Raw genomic sequence first — 27,205 nt, 5'->3', positions numbered from 1 at the left:
AGCCCAAGCAGCTTCAGGGCTTCCTGCTGCTAGGGCTGTTCTGGATCACACAGCTTGGCCTGTTGTGAGTATTGCTGGTTTGGGGGAAGTTACAGCATCTCTTTTTTCATTTTGAATGTCCCTGGGTCTGTGTTTTCCTACTTGGCTGAGGCAGGCTGCATTTCCAGAGGCTCCACGTCCCACTGCCAGGCACTGAGAGCAGCAGAACATCTGCCTGTCTCCGTGCCCTGGGGCACTTCCTCCCGTGCAGAGCTGTTCTGCTCCTCTGTGAACCTTCCTGTCACCAAAAGCCCAACTCCCCTGTTTGGCTGTGAGCTGTTTACACCAAACACCCCCTCCTGAAGCAGGCAGGCCCTGGGAGAGCGCTGATCAGCTGGCCATTTATAGTCACAGCTCCAGCTGGCTCCTCCAGAGCGCTGTGCCAGGGAGGAGTTCCAGCTGCCCGCCCTGGGACCCGCTGCCTCGTGCCTGCCTCGGTGCTGGCCCAGTTCTGGCAGCAAACCGGTGCTGGGGTGTCTAATGCATGTGACTGAGTGTGTTCCAGAGGGTGGGGATCTCCACCAGCCCTGGGGAAGCTAGGGAAGGCCAGGAGCTGGACTGATGGCTAAGCCAGTCCCCCAGGCCTGGCACCAGCTGTGCAGCATGAGGCTCTGAGCTGCTCCTTTTCTTTGTGCCTTTCTGCCAGGACGAGGCCAACACGCCAACCATTTCTGAGAATGATGCCTTAAGTTTTTAGCTTTTATATTTTTCAGCTCCTGTACTGCATTAGTGTAAAACTGAACTCCATGTAGAGTGTTGGCAAGCTCCCTCCACAGTTTGGTCAGACAAAATAATCCTTCCAGGCCTGAGAGCCAAGGACACCTCCCAGCCTCAGGCCCCAACAAGTATGAACAAAAGTGAATTGGGGGCAAGCAAACTTGGGGAATGTGACTTCGTTACCTGAAGCTGTAATTGGACAATTAACCACTGATATGCAAATAGAGCAAACTTACATCTGCCCAAAAACTGGTGACCATCTTGGGTGTAGCCTCTGTGAGGCTTTTGCACTGCCCAGGGTGTACCTGTTAAAGGCCTTTAATAAATCCCCACTTTAATCCTTTAACTCAGCCTAGCCTCTGTTCTAGGCAGCCAGTCCAGGTATCAAGAAGTTTCTCCTTTCATTAACCACTGAGTTGCCGGGTCAGCCTCAGCTTCCATGAGGGTGGCCCCAGCAGCCAGGGCCTGGAGTGGCCTGGCCCTTGCAGCCACCTTCATAGCAATTAATATTAAGAGCTCTTATTACCTGTGTCTCTGCTGGTTTTTCTCAGCTAATTAGAGCTGATAAAACCCACTCACTGTTAGGCACTGCCTCAGCCTTCCTGTGCTCCCTGTGAACGTCACCAAACGTGTCAACATCTGAATCCTTCCAGGGACCCTGGCACAGGCAGTGTGGTGACATTTAGAGCTCTTGTTAGAGAGGTTCAAGTGAGGTCTTTGGGAATCTTCTGCTCTGCTGCTGACAGGCTCTATCACAACCACACTGCATGGGTGACTCTCCTGCTTGATGGAGAGGATCCTGAAACGTCTGTTTTGAGAGAAATGCACTCAGAGTCCAGATGTGGGGGGTCCTGAGTGCACCAGAGTTCACTCTTCCCTGGGGATTTGTTCTCCTAATGGCCTTTGCACCCGAAGCTCAGCAGCATCTTTGTGCCAGAAGGCTGCTGATGTAAACTGAGCTCGGTTTATCAAGCTGTGATGAGACCAGGGTCTCCTCTGAGTTGCCAAAGAAAGCTGAGGAGAGTATTTGGAACGAAGACCTGGTATCATGTATGCATGAAACATGAACAGAGGGCACTTTCCAAACGCTTCAGCTGGCGTTGTCAACCCCAGCAATTTTTAGTGTGAACCTCCTCATATCTGGCCCTGTTTCAAGTTCCAGGTTTTGGCTCCACGCCACTCGATTCCTTCTGAATAAAAATTGAGTTCACAGCTTTGTGGGTGCAGAGAAAAACTCAGAATGACCCTGGATCAGAAAAAAATGAAGCATAAACAGGGACTCTCAAAGCCAACCTTTGTAAGCACTCGATTTAGGTGTTAGGTATCTAAATTGTTTAAGAATATTTGGAGTTGACAAGCATGTGCAACGTTAGAAATAGAAATGCTGAGGCATCGAAAACCTTATGACTCCACAGGGGGATTTTTGAACTGATGCTGCTGTTGTAGCTGCAGAGCAGAAAACAGGGAGTATGCGAACAGGTCTTTCTCTCCAGGTTTATTTTTGCTCTTGCCAAGGGACTGCAGGACAAATACAGTCTCTTTCAGGCCCATTAGCTTTTATGAATTTGCTCCACTGCCAGCACATAGCTTTTGAATTTTGCGACAGCTCCCCCTGCTAAAAGAACTCTGGTATTTCTCCATGTAGTTGGACCTGGCTTCTGGAGATTTGGACGACATGTTTTGTCATAGAAACAAGACTCCAGCTCTCTGCTTTACCAGGATCTGCCTAGACACAGCCCTTGAGCTCTGCAGTGCCTTGCAGGAAGGGATTTTTAGCTCTGTGAGGTGTTGTCTGTGTATGAATGCTGACCATCTGTGTGAAATGAAGATTTACAGTCATCCTAATGGGCATTGCTGGGTTTCCTTGGGCATGTCTAAGCTGTTGGTAAACCCTCAGATACACTGGAACCCTCACCTAAGGCAATAGAGATTGTGGTCTTGTGTAGAAACACTGCAAGCATCCCTCAGGATTATATATCAGTAGATATATTGATCAATTCCTTTCTGGGAATGTGGAAAGGTGAGGGAAGAAAAAAATCTTTTCCACTAGTGCATGTTTGCTTGTGGATTGTGAGTGACCTCAGGTGAGCCACTGGATGGCTGTGCCTTAGCCCATCACCTTCTCACCAGCACAGCCCTTCAGTGCCCCAACAGCTTCTCAAAATGATGATTTTCCTCACTTTCCTCACCAGGCTGCTTCTTCAGTTGCCTGAACTTCTGGTGACAGGAGCCACCTTTGTATTTGTCGTGCCAGGATTTAGTCCCAGCATTATCAGGTGCTTGGAATTTATGGATGAAGTGACAATCTGCATAACACGTGGGATGCAAAGCAAAAGCGCTCTTCATTTTCTGAGGTTTAGAGGGGGAGTTTCAGCAGCAAGAACACGTTTTGCTGTTCTTTGTTCTCTTTCACCCTTTTGAGAGGGTGAAAGGAGCAAGTCCTGTAGCCCCTTCTCATGAGGGAAAAGGGAAAGTCTGTCCTTGTGGGGACCAGCAGATTGTAGTCGCCTGCTTTGAGCTGTGCTGGGCTAAAACAGCTCTTGAGCTGTTTCAGGACACCAGGGAGAGCACAGCATTTCAGGTGGCTTTTGTCCCCTCAGGACAGGCTTCGAGGGCTTCACCATGGACGTGGAGGGGCAGCAGCTGCCTTCCCAAGGGGAAGGAGGTAGTGCCTTTCTCCCTCAGCCCAGTGCCACTGTGGGGCTGTCCCTGCACCCTGCTCCCTGCCCAAAGGCATGGGTGCCTCCAAACCACCAGCTTTTGGATGCTGGTTCTCTGGATGGATATTAGACTTCACTCGAGGGGCGAAAATGTGGTGCCACAGATGGCAAAGAGCAGCCCCAGGCGGGAGGATGGGACGATCAGTGGCATCCAGGGCGAGCCGTGACCCCGTGTCCGAGCAAGGATGAAGGCGGGTGGCTGATTTATGGCAGAGAGGAGCCGGGGGTCTCTCCGAGTGGAGCTGGAGGCGAGTTGCCATGGAGATGGGCTAATAAAGCACAGGCAGCAGCCAGCTCTGACGCTGCTCTGGTTGCAAAGAGCGGGCGGGTGGGGAGAAGGGGCAGCCACCACGTGGGGATGGAGAGAGAGAGAAGGTGACACCAGGAGAGTGGGAGAAGAGTTTTGTCTGTAAGGCAGTTGAGTTGTCCCTGGGTGCTTTAAGAGTAGAAGGGAATGGGAGAAGAGAGCCCTCCTCTCCCAGCTCTTTGGGAAGCAGGACATCATCAGGGTGCTCCTTGGCGGTGAGGGACAGGCGGCTTTCAAGGAAAGGCAGAGGATCTTTGTTCTGGCCACCTGTCTGCAGGCTGGCTGCTTTCCCTGGCAGCAGGAGAGGGCTCTAAAGTGGATGTCAGCTTGCAAGGACCCCCTCACACAGGACTGGCACAAAGGACTCTGCTGGGCCCAGCATTGGCACGCCAGCCGCTCCATGCCAAGGCGAGTGCCTGAACGCCAGCACGACATTTGTAACTGCAGCGCCCTCCCTGTGCTGATGATCTTTCGTCCTTGGAGCGGCTCTGTGCCTCCATGTGGGAGGTGTTAGTGGGACATGTCCCTCCCAGCTCGCTGCCCTCCTGCCTTTCAGTGCTGGGGAAGGTCAGCTGTGCCCTGGCCCAGCCCTTCTCTGCAATAGAACTGCAGCCAGCTTCCTTGGATGCTGGCTTGGGGTGTAGGGTGGGAAGACTGGGGATGACCTGGACCTGCCTCCAAGCGCTGTGTGTCCTGGAGGTTTGCTGCACATCCCTAAGCTCTTGCTCCAACCTGCACCTGCAGAATGGACCCTCCTGCTCTGCTGTTGAAGAGCTCAGATCTGCAATTCCATTCTGTTCAAGGGCATTGCAGCATGGACCTAAAAGCAAGCAGACTTTTATTCTGGCTTGTTGAGCAGGTTGATGGGAGGGAAAGGCTTTGCTAATTATTAGCAAGGTATTCCCAGGCTGCTGTACTTCCATTTTGAGAGATTACTCTTCAATAATATGGTGATTGCCACATTTTAACCTTGATCACCATAAGAAAGGTTTTCCCTCAAAGCCATGAGCCCCTGGACTGTGCCAGAGTTCAGAGAGGTGTTCTAGCAGGTAAAGGCAGAGATGGGGAGGTTAGATAGTTTAAAAAAGAAATTAAAAGCCTTACAATGGAGAGACGCATTAAAAGATAATTGCTTACAGATTTCACAAGATGTTTTTATGTCTCTTAAACTGATGAATGTATCCACAGAGACTGATACTCTTAATGGAGGGTTACCTTTACTTCTAAATAGAGCAGAGATCAAGGCAATTACAACTAGATATTGATAACACGACCCCTACCCCCAGAGAAAAGGTTGTCTAAAATTGGACTTCTTAAGCTACCTAATGCTTCCCTGGCCAAAGCTTCTTCCTTCCATCCTGACAGCATCCCCTGGTGTCCAGATCCCTCCTGTGCTACTGCTGGATAGCCCTTATGTCTTTAATTCCATCATGCACTGTCCAGATGGTGGGAGCACTCACCTCCCTTGTGGCTCAGATGGTTTTCGGCACTGGTTGGGATAGAGGAGGATATCCACAGCCTCCCTTGATGTCTCTGCAGGGCTAACAGGTGGGATGAGCAAATCACGAGGAGCATGAAGATTTTTGTGATCTCTGGCACAGCCTCTCTACTCCAGGAGGGCTTTGACTGGTGGATATTTTGATTAATGGTTTGGCAGCTGGAAGCAGACCTTGCTGTGGTGCACAGGTGCCTGCTCTGCCGAGGGTTTGCATCAGCTGGTTATGGCATGGATCAGCGCACCTGGAGGGGCAGAAAGGGTTACAAAGAGCATAACCACAGACCTCCTAATTTGGGAGGTGTACCTTTCTCAGGTGCTGCACCTCTTGCTCTGCTCTTAGCAACTCACTGTGCATGTGGTGCTTTCTTTTCTGCCTGACTCCAATTAGTCTCTTCCCCACCTTTGTAAGAACCTGGCGGGTGCTGTGGCTACAAGGGGAGTGGTTCAACTTGATATTTAGATTCTTGGAAAAGCTCTTCCAATAAAGGGCCTTACGCCCCAGACTCGTTCAGGCTGCTGGCAGTGTCAGGGAACCTGCGAGCAGGGGAGGCAGCGTTTGGTGAAGGCATCTCAGGGCAGAGTGAGAGATGTTGCTCCTGGGGAAATCTGTCTGACTGTTGCTCGTGGAAGAACAGGCCTTAAGAGGAGCATGGTTTTTGCTGCCTCTGACTGTTGTTAGCAGTACTTAAACGTGTAAATCTTGGAATGTTCTTCAATACGAGCCATTTAAAATCCTGAGTCACTTCTGTCTCCGGATATGCCTGTCTCGCTGATTCTGTTTCATGCCTCTTCTCATATCCAAGGCAGCTCATGCCAGCAGCTGAATCAGTTTGGAAAAGAGGAGGAATAAGTGTTAGGACAATTTCTGCTCTCAGCCCCACCAATGTCCTTGAGTAGGCCAGGTCCCCTGTCTGGGTGTGGTGATCCTGGTATTCTCCAGTGGAGCACCACCTCCCAGTGGGAAGATGGTGGGCCAGATCCCTGGGGCTTTTAGCTAAGGGAATGGCTGGGCCTTGGGACTCCCTCTGGGCTCTTCCCTGTTCCCTTGCCAACACTCTTTTGTTCACAAGCATATAAATGAGGAACAGAAGACGTGGCTTGGAGGAAACGTGGATGTAAGCAGGAATTCCGTGTGAGGAGCTACGGCCAAATTGTGCTGCTCACAGGGCTCTTCCTTAGCTGACCATGCCCTGAGCAGGACAGTGAATTAGCTGCTGATGTCCTGAAATCTCTTCCAATGTGAGTTTTCCTATGATCCTATGATTTGTCCTAGTTTTGGAGACCAGTAAAAAGCTCCTCTGCTGGCATGCACACACAGCTGTCTTCTTGAGTGATGCTTTATATTATGGCAGGAGGAATTCAATGCAGAAACAGACTTTTTTAAATGGCAGCAGCCCTACACCATGTACTGGGTGCTGTCATTCATGTGTGAACAGCCTAAGGACAATTAAAACATCGGCTGTCCACACCAGATCTCTGAAGTCAGATCTCTGCTGCTCAGGCAAAATATTTTTCAGAGGACAGAAAATAACAACTTGGAGGTCTTGCTGCTACTGCAAAATTGTCCTGTGAGTATTTAATCTCCATTGTCTGGGGTTGGATGTGATGTTGAGGGCTGGAGAAACTTATCTTGATTAGGGTTTGTGGTTCAGAGTTCCTGTAAGTGAGCTGAGTGTCGCAGTAACACTGAAGATGCTTCCTGATCTGGTCTAAAACGTGGCAGATTTGACTGTGGGGGCAGTGACCGGTTTTTGTTCAAGATGTTGGTCTTCAGATCTTGTGAGCTCCTCGGGATTTGCCTGTGAACCCTGCCCAGCAGAGGAAAGCAGAACTCTGCTGGCATTTAACCTGCTGCTTACAGAGACCTCTGGATACATGGATTAGTAAAGACCATCCTCAGATCACAGGGAGATGAAATTTGGGTTTGAAAGAGAGATGGGGTTCTCTTCCCTCATGAAACAGTAGTTCAGGAATGTCATGACAAATACTCTTATCTCACCAAAGTCAGGATGGCTGTGGTCTGCAGGGATGAGGTAGAAGCACGATTGCCCTTAACTTTCTCCTGGAAACAAGAACAGGGTCGTTTTCTAATACCTCAGTGCAGAGAACTCACAGTTAAATTGGATTTAATCACCCATGCCTTGAGGGCCCTTGTCCTGAAGTATGTTTCCGTGTTATTTTAAGTATTCAAAACCAGGAGTATTTTATAGAGGAGCTCTGGGGTGGTGAGCAATGCCTGCAGCGATGCTCCATTGGCTCACCCCGCACCCTCAGTGATGGAGGGCTGGTTCTGCACCTTGGAGTCAACTGCGGCTGAGCCTTGCGGTGCGTGTTTAACAGAGAGAGCTCTGCAGGGACAATATATTTTGAGTGTGCCTTACTGTCAGCTTTCGCCTTCCCAGCCTCGCTGCCGTGTGGCTCTACAAAACCTCCCCGAGCCCAGCCAGCTCTGGCCAGCTCTTCCTCTGGGATCCCTGCATTTCCACACCTCTTCTGCCCTTGCCTTCGCTGCCTACTCCTTGCTGCATTTTACCCTCTCTTCCTCCTCTCCCCTTCCCCGCGTTTGTTCCCCTCTGCCTCTCGTTTTATTGCGATATAAGCCTCGGCAGTCCCAAGTTGCGGGCCAAACTTCCCTGCCCCGGCGGGAGAGCCGGGATTCGGGCAGGCCCGGCAGCGTGGAGGCAGCTTGGGGTTCTGCCCACCTCCTTCCTCGCAGGAGCATCAGCGCCTCGAGGAGCTCCCCCCTTCAACAGGTAGGGAGCAGCCAGCCCTGCTCTGCTCATCCTCCCGCGCCGAAAGGATGGCGGTGCTGTGAGGCCGGGGCTGGGCGGAGGACCCCGGAGCATCCATCGCTCGGGGAGGTGGCCCCAAACCGGGGCAGCGACAGCGACCCATCCCCGCTGCCTACGCTGCGGGGCGGGCGGCTCGGCACAAAGCGGGTGGGTAAACCCTCCTCCGGGGCGCGGGGAGAAGGAGGAGGAGGAGGAAGGCGGGGGGATGCTGCTCCCCTCCCTCCCTCGCTGTCTGCCTGGCTCGCCGCGGCCGGAGCAGCGCGCAGGCGGCACTGGCAGCCCCGGCCGGGCGGCACGGCGGGCTGGGGCGCGGAGCCCTGCGCAGCGCTGCGGAGCCCAGCGGGCCCCGGCCGCCCCCCGAGCCCCCCGCCGGGGCAGCCGGCGCGCCGGTGAGTGCGGGCGGGGGGCGCGTCCCCGCTCCCCCGGGGCTCCCCCCCCGGGGGGCAGCGCGGAGCCGGGCCGGGGATGGGATGGGGCTGCCGGGGGCTGCGCCGGGCCCCGGGTATTGTCTGGGGGTCTGCGTACAACGGGCGGAGCGACGAGGGAAGGGGAGGGGGCTCGGCCGGGCGGCCGCGGGTTCGGAGCACCCCCGCTCCCGCGGCAAGTCCCGAGCGTGTCGGTCCGGAGCGGAGCCGTGCCCCGCTGCTCCCCGCAGGGCATCCACCCAGCCCGCCCGGCGCTGCCGGCTGGACAGCGGGGAGAGCGGCTGCGGGGAGAAATGCCTGGAGGAGGAGAATCCTGAGCCCCCCTGGCTGGAGCCCGACGGGGAATGCAGGGGCTGAGCGGGGAGAAGGGTTTAGTAAAGCAAAGTCAAATTTCCCCCTGAATCCCGCAGCCGGGCCTAATGGGCACAGATGCTGTGTTGGGCTGGGGAGGAAAAGGAGTTTTGGGGGCTGCAGTTTCTGAGGCTGGTATGAGGGGAGAGGGGAAAAGAGCTCTAGGTATTTTCTCCTTCTCCCAGAGTTACTAGGACAGAGACAGGGATCATTAAAAAGGAATAGCCTAATGCAATTAAGTGTCAGACAGTCCCCACTGCAACACTTATCCATTGTTGCTCGCTCTGCCTCCTGCCAGAATGGTTCTCGCCTGGACAAGAGAAGTACAATTGAACAAATAGTTCATTTCTCTGGCCAATTGCATCTGTAGTGTCTCCCTCAAATCTGCTGTTCACTGGCTGCAAATGCAGCAGCGTCCCCAGACAGAAACAGAGAACCAGGACCCTCTGATGAGATTCCCGCTGCCGTGGGCTGGCAAGAGCAGCTCCCAGTGGCTGCTCACCCGAGTTGTTCTGATGGCAACAGCAGAGCAGGTTTGCTCCCTCACCTCTCCATCCCCTTAGTGCCCTTCTGGGGAGCGCAAAGAAGAAAAACAGCAGGTGCTGAGGCAGGACCAGCCCACAAATAGAAGATGCTACTTGTGGTTCAGGCAAGTCTTCTCCTTCCTGTAGTCTCTCTTAACTTTTTCCTTGCCCTGGAGGATGCGGGATTTTGAGGGGTTTGGAGGTGATGCTGTTTCGGTGGAGTTTGGCCAGCCTGCCCTTCAGGCTGTGCCCGCGGTGCCCGGGTGCCCCGCAGTGCACAGAGGCAGGAATGCTGGAGCCTGACCCTGCTGCTCCTTTCCGAGAGAGATCCGAGCAGCTGGGGGCTTGTGGCTGCACCTGGGCCCTCGGCACACACTCGCCTGGAGGCTGCTGTGTCCTTTCCCCTGGAATCTCCTCCTGGTTCTCAGCGTGCAGCCGAGCCCGGCACGTGGGGAGGCACAGATGCATTGTCTGCACTGCTGCGAGACACCCTCGGCACCAGGGGACTGCTGCTTTTCCTCGCTTTGGAGCTTCTTATCACAAGTCTGCATCATGGAGCTTTTCTCCTTCTGTTCTTTCTCCTTTCCTCTCCCTTTGTCTGTAGACTGCCACCTGTCCCACTTCACTCTCAGCTTCTCCTTTGCCTTTTCGTGTTTAATGTGTTCTTTCGCCTCAGTTTCTTTTTGTCTCAGTAGACCATGTCCTCTTCAGCCTGCTTCTCTCAACACTGGAGACAGAGCCCAGCCCCTCATCTCAGTCAGAGTATTCCTGCCAACTGTTTACAAAAAGTAGCACAATACCCAGGCTGAACACTGACATAATTACATACCCAGCCAGAGAGTGTAGTAAATAATCCAGCTTTTCAGGCTTTTGCCCAGCGGTGAGTCTTTTGCCATCTCCTCTGCCCATGGGCTAAATGTATTATACTTGGCTTGCATTTACTCATATTCTGGAAGCACGGAGTGAGCGCAGCCGTGTGTGGCATCTGAGTGGATGTACAGGGATGCCTTGCACCATACACACTCCCCGTGCCTGTGTGCATCGTGTGTCTCACTCTGCTCTGGCAGTCGTGCTGGGCTCCTGCTGAGACTGCCGGGGCAGGGATGGCTGCTGAGGTGTGGGGATTGTTCCATCAGCCAGGGAAAGATGCTCTGGGGTGAAGGTCAAAAGCGCCAGCAAAAAAAACCCGCGGGGCTCGGTGCGCGGTGTTTGCCCTGCTGGTCGGTTTTCCAGTACGTGGTGTGTACGTGGAATTGCAGACACACAGAATTGTGGATATTGTCAGCACGGTTGTATTTCCAGTTGTGATTGTGAGCCTGAGTCTGTCTGCAGTTGCTTTGATTGTGAGTCAGTCTGTCTGCAGTTGCAGTAGCTGTGAATCAGTGTCTGCCTGTAATTATGTGGGTGAATCAGTGTTGGCTTGTTACACTATGAGTGCAAACGGTTTCCCATAGCAGTTGTGGGTGTGAATCACTCTACAGTCCCTCTGGATGTGTTTTTGAGTAGAGAGATGCAATACTTGGATTAATTTTGTTTTGATGAGGAAAAACTGTCAAGCAGCTTCTCATTTTGGAAAATTAAAGCTGGGTTGGGAGTTGGGCACAGACCTTATTTCTTCGTTACCAGCAGCACAACTTACAGAAGAAATCCACTTTAAGGCTTGCTCCCAAGATTTACACGTTGATCTTTAATTTCTTTGCCTGGTGCCTCTTCTTCCGAGTGTCTTCTGCTGGCATCCCTTGCAGAGCTGCAGACAACACATTTGATAACCATCACATGGTGCCTCTTACCTTCTGTGTGTGTGGCAGATTCACAGGAAGGTTGTTTATGGCTTGTACAGTGCCTGTGTGTTTGCAGGGATGAGCCAGTGTGTGCCTCTCGGGTAGGTGAGCGCAAACATTTCCATGCTCAGGAGTCGAGGGCTGTGTGGCTCCTCTGCCACCGCCAGGGCTGTTTCTCTAAGTAGGTGGCAAAGAGCAAGTTGGGTTCAGGTGGATGGAGGTGCTGCTGCCTGTTTCTTGGCCTCTGATTTCTCTAAAATGCTGTAGCAGCTTCTGGCCTTCAGCAGCATGTGTAGAGCACCACACAGCGCCGGACTAGAGGCAAGCTGGAGAAATCCAGGCGACCTCAGGTGATGGAAGCAGAGCTCTGGGCTGGACCCAGGCTCCCAGAGCCAGCCTGGCCCAGTGCAGGTAGAGCTCGGAGCTGGCAGGGTTGGGCTGCTGAACGGGGTGTCTGTGCCTGCTCCGTGCAGTGCACACGGGCGTCCCAGCCAGCTCAGTACAGAACAAAGGGATGCAAACAACCTGGGAAGCAAAGGGATGCGAGACAGGGGTCTTGTGAAACACCACAGCGTCTTACTCAGCCGTTTCCGGGCTTCCAGATGAACTGTGGCTGCTCATTGCTGCCCCTGCCCTCAAATGAAAAGATGTTTTTGTTCCGAGGGACCCTCCTTTTTAGCTGGAGTGATTGAGAACTGAAGAAAACCCTTCCCAGCGGGGACACAGGCAGCGTGTGCCTCGCCCGCGTTTATTGCTGCTGCACTGAGCACTTGCTGGCTGCTCTCTCTGCGGAGAGAGCTTGGAGCTTTGCTCGAAGGAGCATTAAAGAGGCACAGCGGTGGTCACCAGAAGCCTGGTGTGCTCACAGAGGGTCAGGGACAGCTGGACAGAGCCCTGCCCCTGCAGGTGGGATGATTCTGCAATCCTTGAGGGGTGTTGAAGGACCTCTCCTGCTGCCTGGGACCTGTTTTGGAGAGGCTCCAGTGCAATGAGGAAGGGCTTTAATGAGCTTCTTGTGCTGTGCAAGTGCTCCTGGATTTGGGGGTAAATATGCAGGTGTTGTGAGGTCACCTATAGCGCTGTGCTTGGCTGTGCTGCTGTGCAGGTGGGCAGATGGTGCTTGACACCACCAGGGTCTGGATCACCCTCTTCTTCCTGCACAGAAGTGCTTTGATCTGGCCTCTTGGGCTATGACTGCCTTTTCTTCCCAGCCTGATTTCCAGCTGGCTCCCAGCATCGGCTCCTCACTGCACAGCCCTCCCTGAGATGCCTGACTTGACAAAAGATGTGCAGGTGCTGCAGGTGCTGAGGGCTGAGTGGGAGCTGTCATTGCTCTGCACCCCTCCAACTGATGCCACTGCTGTCCATGCATGGCACGTGGGGATACCGATCCAACGGCACCACAGATGAACAGCACCTCTGGGTGCAGTGCTGGGGCAAATTTGTCCTTTGGGCTGGTTCTGAATGCTGTCTGCATGGTGAGATTATTGCTGAGTGAATCAGATGGTTCCCCTGGCTGTGCGTCTTCCCAGGAGGCAATAATTTGGGTGAGATACTCATGTGACTCTCACAAACGTGCCCAGGTGGGTTTATGGGCCTCTTCCACCTTCCTTTCTTTTCTGGTGCTTGCAGTATCCCCCTCTCTGGCCCTTCTCTCAGGTGTTTTCACAAGCTTTACCTTTCAGCCTCCACCTCCAGAGCTCTGTGTCTCTCCCTTGTCAGCAGTAAGCCTGTGCTAATCACTCTTTCCCAGGAAGGCACTTCAGAACATTTAATGGTTTCTAGAATAAGGATTTCTGGGAAGATCAGGCTCAGTGTGCCAAGTCAGGAGATACCCAATGCTGGCACAGTTACTAGGGTACCTTGCTGATTTGGAAGTTTCCAGCACTTTTTTTGGTTCCCAAACCCATTTCAGTGGGAGCAGGGGCTGGAGCATGTCGCTGTCACAAGGGGAAGGAAGGAAGCTTTTCCAATTCCTTGTTCACAGCACATCCAACAGGAAGACTGTATTTCCCTGGAGTGCCGTTGTGCTACGATGCTCTGGAGATTGGACAGATTGTCTTGGAGAGGAGTGGGAATGTTTGTGAAGCCCTTAGGTGTGTGGTTATAAAGACACCTGCCAAATTCCATGTGCTGTGAACTCCGAGTATCTCTGGATTCCAGCTGCAGAGTGTCAGCAGGGCTCCTTAGGAAATCTGCATTGGATTCAGCTGTGGAGGTTACCAGCAACTGCACAATTAGTGCTGAGTGCATTTGCTAACTGTGCCATTAAGGAGTGAGCAATGGACAGATGGAGGAAGGAAGAAGTGCAGGGCTGCTCTGAACACACACCATCCCTCCAGACTCCATCTTGCACAGACACAGAGGAGAAACAGAAGCTCTGGGGAGATGTTCTTTAACTTATATGGAAAGGGAGTCAGTCTAAGGAGTTGTACCACTCTTTTCTGAGCTTGGAAATTTGGCCATTCTGCACTTTTTTCTTTATGGACACTGTGCAGTTTTCCCTTCAGCCAGTCCTAGTAAGAGATTTGAGGTTTTTTTCTTCTTTGAGGCTGTTAACAGCCAATTAACATTCCTAAACCCTCGCTTGGTTACATGCAGTTAAATGCACGTTGCCTGCATCCTCCCTCCCCTTTCCGAGCATCAGGGATCCCTGCAGGTATTCAGATCAAGGCGTTGGCTGATTCAGAGCTTTCCTGAGTGGGAAGTGACAGCTGAATAGCCTTGCACGAGGACAGCCCCAGCACGGGCTGGAGGAGCTCCAGCGCTGCTTTTCCTGAAGCACTCTCGTGGGTGTTCCCATCCCTTCCCTGCGCACCGAGGGACCCCTTCGCCTGATCTGCCACCAGCATCCTCTCCAAGAGCTACTCTTGTGTGCTAAAATCTGAGGAGCTCAGTTACAGGGCTGTTGAAACCTCGAGAGTTATCTTACAAACTGATTTTATTAGGGAGGCTGTGTGGCCAGCAGCTGTTGGGCTTCTAAAGCACTTGCACCAGTTGGGTTCTTGTGTGTGCCTGTGGCTGGGCTTGCAAGAGCCCCAGGAAAAGGGAGAAGTGATGCTGAGAGCTGCTGTGCCACAGGAACCACACTAGGATCTGGCTATGGGGAGCTTTGGATCATCCCCTAAACTGTCTGAATGCTGGAATCTCCTCCTCTGCAAAAGCCTCCTTGTATTTTCCAACAGGTTTCCTGCTTGGAAGAGCAGGACTGGGTCTGCTTCTCAATCTGTCTCCAAGTGTGAGGTAGCCACAGAATGAGGAAAACGCCCTGCAGCCTCTTCTATCCAGCTTCCCAAGAAAAATACAGTGCATGAAGCGAAGGGAAGCGGTAGGAAACAGTGCCAAGCTGTTTTCTGTGCTGTGTTGTCCTTCCCGAGTCCGTAAGTGCAGCCGTAGCAAACCCCCACTTTGGGGGCATTCTCCGTGTGACCAAACTGAGATGTGACTAGCAGAATGTCTGCTTGGGCAAGTAGTGAAAACAGATTTTGCTCCCAGTGCAGTTATAGAGCTGGTTCTGATGCTTAAAATGAGACTCAAGCACAAATTTGACTTAATTCAAGCATCCCTGTTGTCCTTGGCTAGTATGCTCCTCATCAGAACTATAGAAAGTAGAAAATTAACCTTCATCTCTGTATAATATTGAATGAAAACTCTATGAACAAGGTTTGGTGAAAACAAAATTGTTAAGAGCTTCTTGGCACAGACAGGACACACCCACATGGAAAGTGTTGGATTTTGCCACTGCTCCTGACCCTCTGAATTACCTTGTTCCTCCATTTTCTTGTATTCTTTTTTCTTTTTTTAGCTTCACTTTTCCACTGTTGGTGGCTAATCTGCCCCACTCATGGTTTCACCAAATCTGATAAAGATGGTCCCAAATGTTCTGCAGGAGCCATGACAGCTCCTGCAGAGCCAGGAGACACCTGCTGCAAATCCAAAGTGTCCTCATTTGTGTGGGGAATCCCTGGTCAAAGTCTGCTGGCTGTGCAAATTCTGCCCAAACAAAGCATTTTTGGAAATCAGCAGTTGAATGGGAAAATGTTGATTTCAGTGAAAATTTTCAGCAGTGTCTTGGGAATGGGGGAGGATAGACAGCAATGGTTCTTTTAATTTTTTTTATATTTTTTTTTCTTTTGGCTAGTGTTTGAAATTGCCTTAGGGAAAAAAAAATCAGTTAAATACTATTGTATAATATGCAAGTTGAAATGGAATGAAAGGGAAAAGTTGAAAGGAAATCTGTTGAGAAGCTGCTTATTGAAGAAGTTCTAAATTTGCCTTATAAGAAAAATCAACATTTTATCTGTCCTTGTCGTGATTTGGAACGAGTCTCCCCGAAATGCTGGAATTTCCTACAGACCAGATGTTCAGCCAGTTAATTTGTTCTTCATCAGCAAATACGTGAATTTCCAAGACTGCGTGTCCCCTCTCAGCTGGAGGGTGCGAGAGCCAGAGGAGCCACCCCAAATCAGAGCTTTTCTCACCAGAGCTGTGTGTGTGCCCATGCCAGAGGCTCCTGTACCTCCTTTGGTGTGAGGATGAGCTTCCCTAGGGGGCATTCAGGTAAAATCCTGATTAATAAAGCCTGAGCACACTGTGCCTAAATTAATCCGTGCATTAATTTCTGCAAGGATTTGAAGTGACTGCTGGGGAGGAAGGTAAAGGTAACTAGGGCCAAATGCTGGCTTGTTTTTTTGGGTTTTTCCCCCCCCTGTGCCTGCTGTTAGTGAGAATCCTGCCAGAACAAAAGCCGAGGTGGGTGGTAAGGACTGGCGGTGTCTGGCTCTTACCTTCTGCCTGCCTGGCAGCTCGTGTGCTCCTAGAGCTAAAAAACAAGGCTCAGGGAGACTGTAGGGCCACATTGCTGTGGGGAGACCAGCTAAATGCAGAAATGTGATAAAGCACACAGCCTGGCCTCATGCCTCTTCTCTTGCAGGGGCAAGGGGTAGCCAGGTACACACTGAGGACATGTGTGACCTCCAGGTCTTTCCATCTTGCTCTGCCTGGAATTTCTGCTGGGAGCTCTCCTCTCCCTCATCCCTGTGCAGAACCCTTCTCCTGGGCAACACTCAGTTCCCCTGCCCCCTTCATGCTGGGGCAGCCTCAGCTGGCTGGGAATTGCCATCCAGGTGCTGGGGTTTGGCTTTGCAGCCAGCTCCTCCTTCGGCGCCGGACGGAGCTGCCTGAGGCTCTGCGCATTGAGCGGAGGAATCCAGAGGTCACGTTTGGCTGGCACCAGCATCTTGCCCTGGTTTCTGCCTGCTGTGATTGACTGGAGCCTTCACTGCTGGCTCTGGGGGCTCAGAGTGGGGCTGGCTGTGCCTGGCTGCCATGGTGCTGAATCCCCTGTGTGGGGACAGGCAGAGTTGTGAGGGGGAGATGTCACGACAAGCTGTATTTATCCAGGCTGTTGCTTGGCAGTGCTGCTCCAAGGTGCATCAACATAATGAGATACATAAAAGGAGAAGGCAGTTAAATGTGCAATAACATCACAATAAAAGTAAAACTGAGCATTAATGAAAACTCTGAGCACACTAAGTGTAGTATCGTCGAGCGCTCCCACCACCTTAGGCCTTGGTGGTCAAACTTAATAATAATTTCTGGCAGTGTCATTACCGGAATTAAATGAGGGTTTAACTGTCTAGAAAAAGATGTTGGGAAAAAAAAATAGGTCTTGAGACTTCACAAGTGGTTTTGCTGTGTGGATGTCACCGAGGTAGCAGAGGCACCAGAGGCAGGGTGAAGTGGAGGAAGGGATGGCTGGAAGAAGAGCCAGTGTGGTTACTTCGGAAAGTGAGCTTTGCACTTGCTGTTGAAACACCTGAGGAGCTGCAGGATTGTCTGTGAGGGTGGGGTGAGGGTTTTAAAGTGTGTACCTGCTTGGCTCTGACCCGTGATGCAGCCTCCCCAGGACCAGCAGTGCTCCAGGGCATGATGCTGCTTTGGTTTCCTGAGGGTTTCCTGAGATTTCAAATACCCCAGAAATGACCCCAGAAATACTGACTGTTGCTCAGCATGAAAAATTGAACTGTTTGCTTTCCCCTAGTAACTAAAGTCTCTTTCCTCTCCTCTCATTCCCCTCTGTCCCACCCTGGCAGGTTTTGGAGGCTCGTTTTGCAGTGGCTGCACGCTGACACCATGGCACCGAGGCTCCCGGGAATGGGGCCCTTCTCCCTCCTCAGCCTTGGATTCCTGCTCCTGGTTCTGGCTCTCCCTGCTGATGCTGGGTAAGGTGGTGAGTTCTGAGCTGTTGGCCAAGGCTGCAGTCCTCTTACTGAACTTAAATATCCTGGGGTCAGCGTGTATGTGATTCATGTGTATGAAGCAGTGCAGGGCAAAGCACTAAAGTGTCTCTGCTGTGTTTGACCCTCCCTTTGTCCCCATCCCCCTGCCTTTCACCCAGGGACTGTTCGGTCCCTAGTGTGGCTGGCACTGCCATAATTTGAGGTGCTCTCACTGAGATCAATTGTCAGCATTTTTTAAAACAAAACCCATTTTCAGATTTGGCCTCTGCACAACTCATTCTGGGCAAGGACTGTGCTTGTCTGAGTTTTAACCTGGAAGAGAGATTCCCCCCACCCCATTTAATATTTTAATACTATTTTGAAGAAGAGAAAATCAGTCTGTTTCATCTGTTTGCTTGTTAATGGTGTAATGACCCACAGGCAGCACACTTGACCTGCTGCAGCACCAGGGTTCTCTGCCAGCCCTGGCTGGGCTTGCTGCTCTCCTGTGCCTGGGTGTGCAGGCTCTGGCTGTCCTGGCAAGGAGAGTGCTGCTGCCAGCTTCACCTTCCCAGCCTCTGGAAGCTGTCTGGAGGAGATGAAAGCCTGTTAGTCCATGACTGCATCCCACTAGAGCCTTTTCTGGATGAGCTCAGGGAGCCCTTCGAGGAAGACTGAGATGCCGCCAGCTGTGGAGAGGGAGGAGCCCTGCACAGAGGGAGAGAAATGCAAATAATACATGATTTCTATAAAACATTTAGAAAAGCCTTTAGAGTGCCAGGTATGGACACTGAAATGCTGTCTGCTGAATTAGAAGTCCAGAAGGGACCAAGGATCTTCATGCATGAAAAGATGTCGGCGCTGCCCCTCCCACCCTGTCCCCCCTGTTCTGCTCTGTCTGCTTGGATTTGACTTTGCAGCTCACCTTGTGCTATGAGTGCTGCCCCTGCCCTCCTGCACAGGCACAGTCAGCCCTGGGCACTGGCCTCTCACCCACAGTGGCTGTGGGGGGTGTCCCCGTGCCCTGTGCCTGTGGCTCTGCCTTCCTCACTGCTGCCTTTTCCTCCCCATCACGAATTCACCTGAGCCGCTGCTCCCTCTCCACCTGCCATGCAGGGGTTGCTCAGAATATTGGTCCCCAGGAGGATTTGCTTCCCAAATTATGTGTGTGGGGACCCCTGTGCTGATGTGGCACAGCTCCCCAGAGAGTATGTGCACAGGTGGCAAGGTAATGACTTTTCCTCAAGCCTATCCTAATTAAATTTGCTGTAAACCTCCGTCCTTCCTGCCTAAAGGATTTTAATTATTTTAAAACCTTGATCCCACACATCTCTTTGCAGTTCCTTTATGCCTTGCTAAAGGGCAGCTTTAGCTTTATCTTAAGGTGAGGTGAGGCAGCCCAAAGCTTTCCTGGGAAAGGAATTATTAGCCCAAATCAGGTGCCAGGCAGAGGTGCTGCTGGCTCTCTCCTGCCTGCACCTTCCCTTGTCCTGCCTACGCTGCTCTCCCCCCAGCACCTCCCCAGCAAATCCCACACTGCTCACATTGAAGTCAAACCCTCAAATGTCAGGCTAAGTAAAACAGCTTTGAAATTTGTAAACTCATTTTTCCCATCACCGCTGAACCTCCGCCAGGAGTTCCTTCACAAAAATCCATCCTCTCACTCTTTATATTATGGGTAATTTTTAAAGATAGCTTATAAAACATTAATGAATGAGCTTTTCATGAGCATGCTAGCTATTCATAAGTTATAGATGGTTATATACTCATCAGCAGACACTGGGACAGATTGCTTTTAACCATGACATCTATTGAAAGCTGGTACAATTGAAACCCCACTAATTACAGCAGGCATTTGTTAAATTTCTCAAAACTCTTCTTACCTGCAGGGACTTCAAGTCCAAATGAAAAGCCAAAACCAGTGTTTGGATTCAGCTGGAAATCTTGGAAGCTGTGATGCCGTTTGTAATGTCAGGGGTGTTTTGGTGTTTGGATCTGGCAGGTTGCTTTAGGGCTGGGTCAGGTGTTATTTTCCCTATGGAAACTGGAATTTCAGCACTGTGTTACTCTCCTTGTGTTCCTGGAGGCTCAGCTTCCTGGTTTGACCGCTCCTCCAGGTGTTGCTTTGCTAAAATACTGAGGCTAAGTGGTCCTGAGAGAGGTGGGATGTGCCTCTGGAGAAGTGGACCTCAGGCACTTGAAATGCAATTTCCCAGAGTGTTTGGTCAATGAACCCAATGAAAATTAATGTCAGAATTTCCCAAAACGGAATATTTCAATTAACTGCAGCATTCGAAATAGTATTGATTCAGCCTGACTCTTAAAGTACCCGTACCCTGCTCTCAATTTTTCCTCTTTTGCTAGGAAATACTCTTTGCACCTCTTTTATCTTACAGAATCTGAGTTTTATGTTGGGTGAACACTTTGACAGAGAACTCCAGCTCTGGTACTTGTCACCCTACTGACCTTTCACAGTGTATTTACAGAGGCACCAGCAGTGTCAGGGGTAGCCAGGCTGACCAGATGGGATGCAGCAGGATAAAGCTTTGAACTCCTTAAATAATATTCCTTTTTCTGTAGTTTTTTGTGGGTTTTCTTTCCCCCCAGTTACCTCATGATGCATGCTGAAAGCAGTAGCTGCCACACCTCAAAGGACACAAGGCTGGGCTGGGAAGGAAAGGGGCAGAAGTGTTAGAAAGTGACAATTTAGGGGTTTTCTTCCCCCAGGAAGACACTTCTGATGGTCATAGGTGCTGTCCTTGGTAATTGTAACCATGAATTCCATGTCCACCGCCTCTGGTTTGTGGCATTTGTGGTCTTCCTCTGGCCAGTGTTCCCCTGTTATTCTCTTCTCCACTTAGTGCCAATTTGCCAGTCAGGGCTTCCCTGCTCCCAAGGGGTTCCTGTAGCTGCTGCTGAGCATCCCTCTGCTTTAGCAGCCTTTTTTCCCCTGCCTGCCTGGGCATCCTCAGCCATCTCCCTGCCTGTTTGTGCCTCTTAATCTTTTTTTTGCCTCATTTGTCTCTCCCTTATTTCCTCTTCCATCTTCCTTGAAAACTCTTCATCTCTATAGATTTTTCTTTTTGTTTTCTGTTACTTAATCTTCTGCCTTTCCATTTGTTTTGGTCCTAACAGCTATTTCTGCTGGGGAAACTGTGCTTGAAGCCACAGTACTGATGCTCTGTGTCATCTGAAATCTCTTTTAGAGGCAGGTGGTTCCAGAAGGACTCGCAATCTCCTTTTCTGTTGATTGAAAGGGAGACACAAAATGCAAATGTATTACTTGAGCCCCTTGTGTTTGCAAAACTGCATTGAAGATTTTGTTCAGTGAGATGTGCTTTTTTAGAGGAATTTACTCCTTGTTTTATTCCACCTGGGGCAAAATATGTTCTGAGGAAATCATCTTGTTTGGGGGCTTCCAGGCTTCTTGTGTTGAGCAGAGATGGGAATGTGGAAACTCATTTGTTTTTATAAACAGGGAAAGTTCAGCAAACTGCAGAGATGGTTCACTAAGTGTTTTAATGATGAGGCTTTAAGCCTGTTTACTGAATTTTTACTTTTCTGTCTCCCCTCTTCCCTGGGGCAGAGATCTTTGAAATGGCTCAATCTGGCAAATAACTGGTGTCACTTCTCCCATGCTGCCTGCAAGGAGATAGTGGCACTTGAATAACTGAGCTTCCCACAGCCTCTGCTCAGAAAATGCCCATTTTTAGGGGCAGGCAAGGGACATTGGAGCAGCTCCCTGTTAAAATAGGGCTCCTAAACCGCTCCCTGTGGTGCTGCTGGCTCTGAGCGGGGAAAGGTGGGGAGGGGACAGTGGGGAGGTCTGTGAGGATCAGAAATGCCCTGTGCTGAGTCCTGCAAACGCATGACTTTATCAAAAGCTGAGTCCTGCACTTCAGGCTGGAGCAGGAACCCCCCTCCCTTCACTCCCTGTAGCTTCTCAGAGCATGCACAGCATAGATTTCCCCCTAACGCTTTTTTCCTGGTTTTCCCCCTGTCCCATGGGCCAGGCTCTCTCAGAAGCACGTCTCGGACGTCGTGGATGACAGCAAAGACAACATCACCATTTTCACACGCATCCTGGACCGGCTCCTGGACGGATACGACAACCGCCTGAGGCCTGGGCTCGGAGGTCAGTGGGGTGCTTCCCTCAGCTGCGTGCCTTTAGCAAGGCCAGGCAGCACGGATGATTCTGAGTAACTCAGCTGCTGGCAGGAGGGGAGGCTGCTCGCTGCCAGGCTCACTTGGTGGCTGTTGCCCCGTTTTGGGGCTGTTTTGGGGGTCTCGTGGGCCGAGAGGTGCGAGGCCCGGGGTGCTGTGGCGGCCTGTGACAGCGCAGGGACGGGCCTGCAGATGGAGCAGCTGGGGATGAACCTGCTCCTGCTATTTTGGAGGCATCACCCTTTCAGAAATGCTGATCCATCCAGAAAGGAAGTCATTGAGGGGCTGGAGCGCGTCCAGAGGAAAGGCCTGGAGCACAGATCTGATGAGGAGCAGCTGGGGGAGCTCAGCCTGGAGAAAAGGGGGGTCATTCTCACTTTCTACAGCTCCCTGAGGGAGGTTGTATGTAGCCAGGTGTGGGTCAGGCTCTTCTCCGAGGTAACAAATGACAGGACAAGAGGAAATAGCCTCAAGTTGCACCAGGGGAGGTTTAAATTAGATGTAAGGAAAATCTTTTCACAGAGATGGGTGTAAAGCACTGGAAAAGGCTCTCTGGGAAATGGCAGAGGCACCATCCCCAGAAGTGTTGGTGAGGACAAGGCTTAGTGCTGAACGTGGTGCTGGTGCTGGGTGTGCAGCTGGACTTGATGACCTTTTCCAACCTGAATGATTCTGTGGCTCTATACCACCATTCTGCAGAACCTTCACCTCAAGTTGGTGCTGCTTTTTAGTCAGTTTGCTTTGCTACAGAGCCTCTATCTCCACATCTCCTCAGTTATTTCCTATGCAGCTGTCACCTGGCAGGCTCTCCCCCCGTGCTGCTCTGGGCACCGGGCACTCGCCCAGGCCCTGCTGCCTCCTGAGCTGCATTCGGCACTGCTGCCACTATTGCTGCTGCTGCAGAGTTTCACTGCAAGCTCCTACACTTGTCTGAGGTGCATCAGAAAGAAAAAGCCATGGCAGTCACCTTCCCACCTAATGCCTACAGCTCCAGTCAACATGATCTAAGGGGGCAGGAGAATGGGGAGATGTGTGGGGAAGACAGATGAGATTAAGGAGATGTGTGCCTGGGTGGTTTCCTGGTGCACTCTTGCTGTGGCAGAGGTGGCCCCTCTCAGGTGCTGACAGCTGTGTGTCCCTGGGGCTGCCGAGAGAATGTTCCTGCACTGCTCTGAGCTCTCCTGCTCAGCAAAGGTGTGCTGCTGAAGCATGATTTCCACCCAGAGCTGGAGTCACCACATACTCTCCCATTTTCTGAAGATCCTGCTGCCAAGAGCTGCTTTTCTGAGCTCTTGCAATGCTGATGGGATCTCCTGGAATGGCACTTTCCTTCCTCAGAGCAGCCTTGCCTCCTCCCAGCCCTGTGTCCACCTTTGTGCCACAGCCCTCTGCCCTGCAGCTGCCCTTTGAGACCATGCCAAACTTGGGGAGGAAGGGCTTTTCCAGTGAGCATGCTCTCCTCTGCTGTGCTGCAGGACCCAGACAGGAAAGGGTTACAGTGTCTGCATAAGCAATCAGTCAGTTTTATTGCTTTTGTTGCTTGTTTCTTTCCCCCAGAATTAACTGTGGTCCTACTAATAGCTTTGCTTCCTCAAGTCTCCCCGATGGCTGTATTGATTTAACTGAAATGAGTTCTGCACAGGGACTGAGGGGGCATTTCTGCTCACTGTAGGCTCAGCTGCAGACAAGCCCATGCTAAGTGTTAACAAGAGGAGTCCCAGGAGCCCCTTGCTGGGGAAGTTCAAACCTTTCTTGGAACATCTTTGCTCCGTTGCTTTAGATCCTTTAATAATGTGTTTAACATAATAAATTGCCTTTGCCTGAGCCAGCCCTTGTGTGTTTAAAGATTGCTTTCACCTCTGTGTTCCCCTGCTGAGGCTCTCTGGCAGACCCAGATGGAAGCTGATGAGGGCTGCAGGTTTTGGGGGCTCTTGACTGGCCGTGAGTTGTCCTCTGTAGGGAGCAGCCTGGTGAGCCAGGCCCTCCCCACTTTCAGTTTTTCCCAAGGCTGAAGCCTTGAAGGTCTCTCAGGAGGAGAATTAGGGTGAAAGACTTCTCCCACTGCTGCTGGTGGCCAGAGAAGCAGAAATTATCTTGCTGCAGACTCCAGAGTTTGGGGTTAATGGAAGAGCCTGGGGTGGCAGTCAGCAAGAGACGGGCTCCTGATGTCCAAGGCTGTGTGAGGGCTGGGAAAGCGATTGTCTTGCTCCAGGTGAGCATCTGGGTGATGGAACATTGGTTTTCCTGTAAGACAGTACTGGGCAGTCCCTGTAGTCTCCTCATTTCCCTTGGGAATGTCTTCCATTGCTTTTCTGAAGATGTCAGGCAAGAGCATCCACACCCTGCAGTGCATGGACAGGGCAGATGTGGTGATCTTGTGTCCACACCCGGGCTGGTGGAAGGGTGGAGCTCCCTAAATTGTGTGTAACCTGTGTGAAACAGGACATGCAGGCTCTTTGCCTGTCTGGCTTTCCTGTTCTGGATGAGATGCCCCTGCAGACATTCGGGACATGGAGGGCTGAGCAAGGTTTGGAGCTGCAGCACCTCTCAGGGCTCTGCAGTGCTGTGTGTGCTCAGCCCCGTCCCCTCCTTCAGCTTCCTGTGCGCCAGGAACCGAGCAGTGTTTGTTTAGACTTTGGGAGAAGACACTGTGTAAGCAACAGAGTGTTAATGTGGTGACTTCTCCCCTCAAGATAGCCTCTTTGTATTTATTTTCTTATCCCCTCTGCTTTCACCATCTGCTGCCACCCACTCTAATAGCTGCCATGCCAGAGCTCCTCTTCCTACCAGGATGCTGCAGACACGAGCTGAAGCAAGCCCGTGCTGAGGCTGCTCAGGAGTGCCTGCTGCTGCAGAGCCAGGCTCCAGGTGAGGGTGGCCCTGGGCCTGGCTGCTGCTCCTGCCCCAAACAGGAGACATCCAGTCCAGCCAGGAGCCTGTGCTGGCCTGAGGCGGGGGGAGATTTGTGAGCACAGTCCAGGCTGGCTCAGAAGAAGAAAGGCAGGGGAAGGTTGCTGTCAGACCCCTTCTTCTGCAGTAACACCCTGTAGCACTGGGGACACAACCATTTGTGTCACAGTGTCTGGCAGGAGGTTCCTCCCTGTCTCTGCCAGCTGAGCCAGGGCTGGATTCCTCTTAGGAACAGAGCTGAGTCTTTTCTTTAGCCTCGTGACCACTGAAAGATAGTCTGGGCTTGGGGAAGAGGTAGCTGCATAAAGAGAGCATCTTCTAGGACTCAGAGTGGGGGAGGAGAGGAAGGAGCTGTCAGCAGAAAACCTGTTTCCCCTGGGAGAACACGGGGCAGATTGGTTATTAAGTCAGAAGAGGAACAGAGATGGACCCCGAGGGAATGGAGACATCTGTTGTCATGGCCAGCCTTGTAGGATCAGAAAATGTCCCAAGAGAGCTTCTGTGAACAGCACGGGCCTCTGCTCTTGGTCTGGAGCTGTGAAGTCACACAGATCCTGTGCCCAGCCTGGAGGGGCTGCAGTGGGAAGTGTCTGTCTGTAGCTCTCTGGTTCTCCTTGCTGGGACTCCCTGCGGAGCCTCATTTGTGCACCTGGAGCTTCCAAGAGCAGGAGAGGAGAGATGTGGCCAGGAGAAGGAGGTGGAACTGGCTGACCAAGGGTGAGATGTCCTGTGCCCAAAAAGAAGAGATGCTCATGGAGTGGGATGCAGAAGAAGGGACAACAAGTGATTCTTTGTGAATGACAATTGTACAGAACTGCCCCAGGTGTCCCTGCAGTCCTTACAGAGCCAGTGTGACGTCCAGCACAGCGACACGAGGGAGGACACAGTGGTTGGGGGTTTGAGGGTCAGTGGTGCTCCCTGGACAGCTGTACCCCCTCTACCTTATTTCCTAATTTATGACATTTTGTCATGTTGCAGCTGACACAGAGCCATCCTGGGAATGCCTGGGCAGGGCCAGGAGGGGACATTTCCAGGCTTTTCCTTCCTTACAGCCTCGAGAATGCTTTAAATATGCTTTGGCAATGTAGTGCTATCAGGGAGCAGCTTACTGCTCGAGGAGGAGGCACGTGGGACCTTTCCACAGCTGTTTGCAAAGCAAGGCACGGGTTTCTTCCAGCTGAGCCAGAGACTGGCTGCTCCACAGGGCCAGGGTTGTGCCTGAGGCACATTTGGGGTAAGGGTGAGGAATCCAGAGGGTGTCTGGAGCAGTGCTGGACAAAGTCTCTGCATTGACTGCTTGGGAAGCATTCCAGAAAACTGCTGGGCTTTTCCAGGGCATGCCAGGAGAGAAAGATTTTGCCCCAAGGAAGAGAGTAGGCTGCTCAGTTTTCTAAAAGATGAGTTGTAAACATCCCAGATAAGCCAGTTTCTCCAACTGCAATTAAAAAGCAATTTGTACCATGTTAAGCAGCCAGGCTGGGATCGATCAGTGTTATCCCTCCTGGATGCAGTATGACTGGCAAGGTAACTCGTGGTATTTCCTTGAAGCTTCTACAGCATCTCTGGAGTCCCTGAACAGCTCAGCCCTGCTGAGGGGGTGCTGGCTGCTGAGCACCCTGCCAGACCAGCTCTGCACCAGGGGCTTCTGGACAGCTGAGGTTTGGGAGACTCCTGAAGTGTCCATGGGGTTTAGCAGGACCAGCAAACACAGGCGTCTGGATTAAAGCAACACAATTCCCCAGGCAGAGCAAGGCCCTTCACCCCTTGGGTTCCTTCTTCCTTGGGGACAGGGTAAATTACATTCCTTGGCCCTGGGGGGGTCCCATCCAGGCAGAGGGGAGCCCCAGCTGGGTATATCCAGAGGGTGAAAGCATCCCAGGCTCCTCTTCCTCTTCTCCACTGTGTTGTTCTTTGGTGTCAGCACCTCCCAGCCCACGCTGGGCTCGAGCAGGACTTGGTGCAGTCAGGGTCTGCTGCTCACAACTCAGATCAGGGGTGCCCTCCTGGGCCTGTGGTGCCTTTTATCTGTCCTTACTGTGTCAGCTCTGCCTTGCCAATGGTTTTGATCTAAGCCACCTGTTAATATTTATCCTGCTGTTGTATTTCCATGATTATTTTGTCAGCAAAGTGCACCTCAGTTGGAGTTTCTCTTGTTTCCTCTTTCTGCGGTGCAATGTTTCTTCCTGCTCTTTTAATGATGGTGTGGTTTGGCAGGATGGCTCCTGAGGAACACCTGTATCCTTGCCTGGCCACCTGTATTTCACTGATTCAAGTGCTGATGGCCAAGAGGTTTTGGATTTGGGTTCAGGGCATCCCCCTTTTAGGTTGAGACATTCCCAGGAGATGCTTGGTGTATGATATCTCAGTGCATCTGTCATTTTGGCCTGACCTCCTGCAGGTGAGGGCTTGTCTGTTACTGTGGGAGCATTAAGGCAGAGGGGTTGAAATAGAATAATTAAATTACAGAACTTCCTTCTCTTGAAAGTACAGTGCTTTCCAAAATGAAACAGTGAGACCATTTCTGCCTGGCAGGATCCAACAAGAAATACCTTTGCAGTGAAAATAACCTATAACAGTAGTAAAATGTGTTAAATTGTCCAGATTGAAGTTTACAGAACTTTTATTTCCTAAAATCTGGATGAAATGTTGAAATTTTCCTTTTCACTTGTGGATAGGTTTTTGACCTGTGTGTGCTGAAGCTGCCTCATAAACATTATCTAGACCTACTGTTTGTGTGAGAGAAACATGAGATGACA

General features: G+C 51.6%; 1 protein-coding gene across 4 annotated transcripts in view; it reads left to right on the top strand.

The window, feature by feature from the left end:
* Positions 1–8,167: 8,167 nt before the first annotated feature.
* Positions 8,168–27,205, top strand: part of GABRA3 (gamma-aminobutyric acid type A receptor subunit alpha3) — a 70,167-nt gene continuing 51,129 nt past the window's right edge. Inside the window, exons 1-3 of one of the 4 annotated variants that reach the window (XM_088062499.1) lie at positions 8,168–8,220; positions 17,250–17,378; positions 21,389–21,510. In XM_088062499.1, the coding sequence (XP_087918625.1) occupies positions 17,290–17,378; positions 21,389–21,510 (211 nt within the window). In that variant the 5' untranslated portion in view covers positions 8,168–8,220; positions 17,250–17,289. Of the gene's footprint in view, positions 8,221–13,497; positions 14,483–15,292; positions 15,715–17,249; positions 17,379–19,284; positions 19,341–21,388; positions 21,511–27,205 lie in introns of those variants that run through there. The other 3 variants (XM_088062498.1, XM_005527414.3, XM_088062501.1) reach the window with 3 other exon arrangements.

Source organism: Pseudopodoces humilis, chromosome 15 (genome assembly GCF_049639895.1).
Source record: "Pseudopodoces humilis isolate 2021_Gansu_Grassland_sample_001 chromosome 15, ASM4963989v1, whole genome shotgun sequence".
Taxonomy (NCBI): Eukaryota; Metazoa; Chordata; class Aves; order Passeriformes; family Paridae; genus Pseudopodoces; species Pseudopodoces humilis.
The sequence above is the reverse complement of the archived record's forward strand: the minus strand, read 5'-3'. Positions and strand labels throughout refer to the sequence as shown.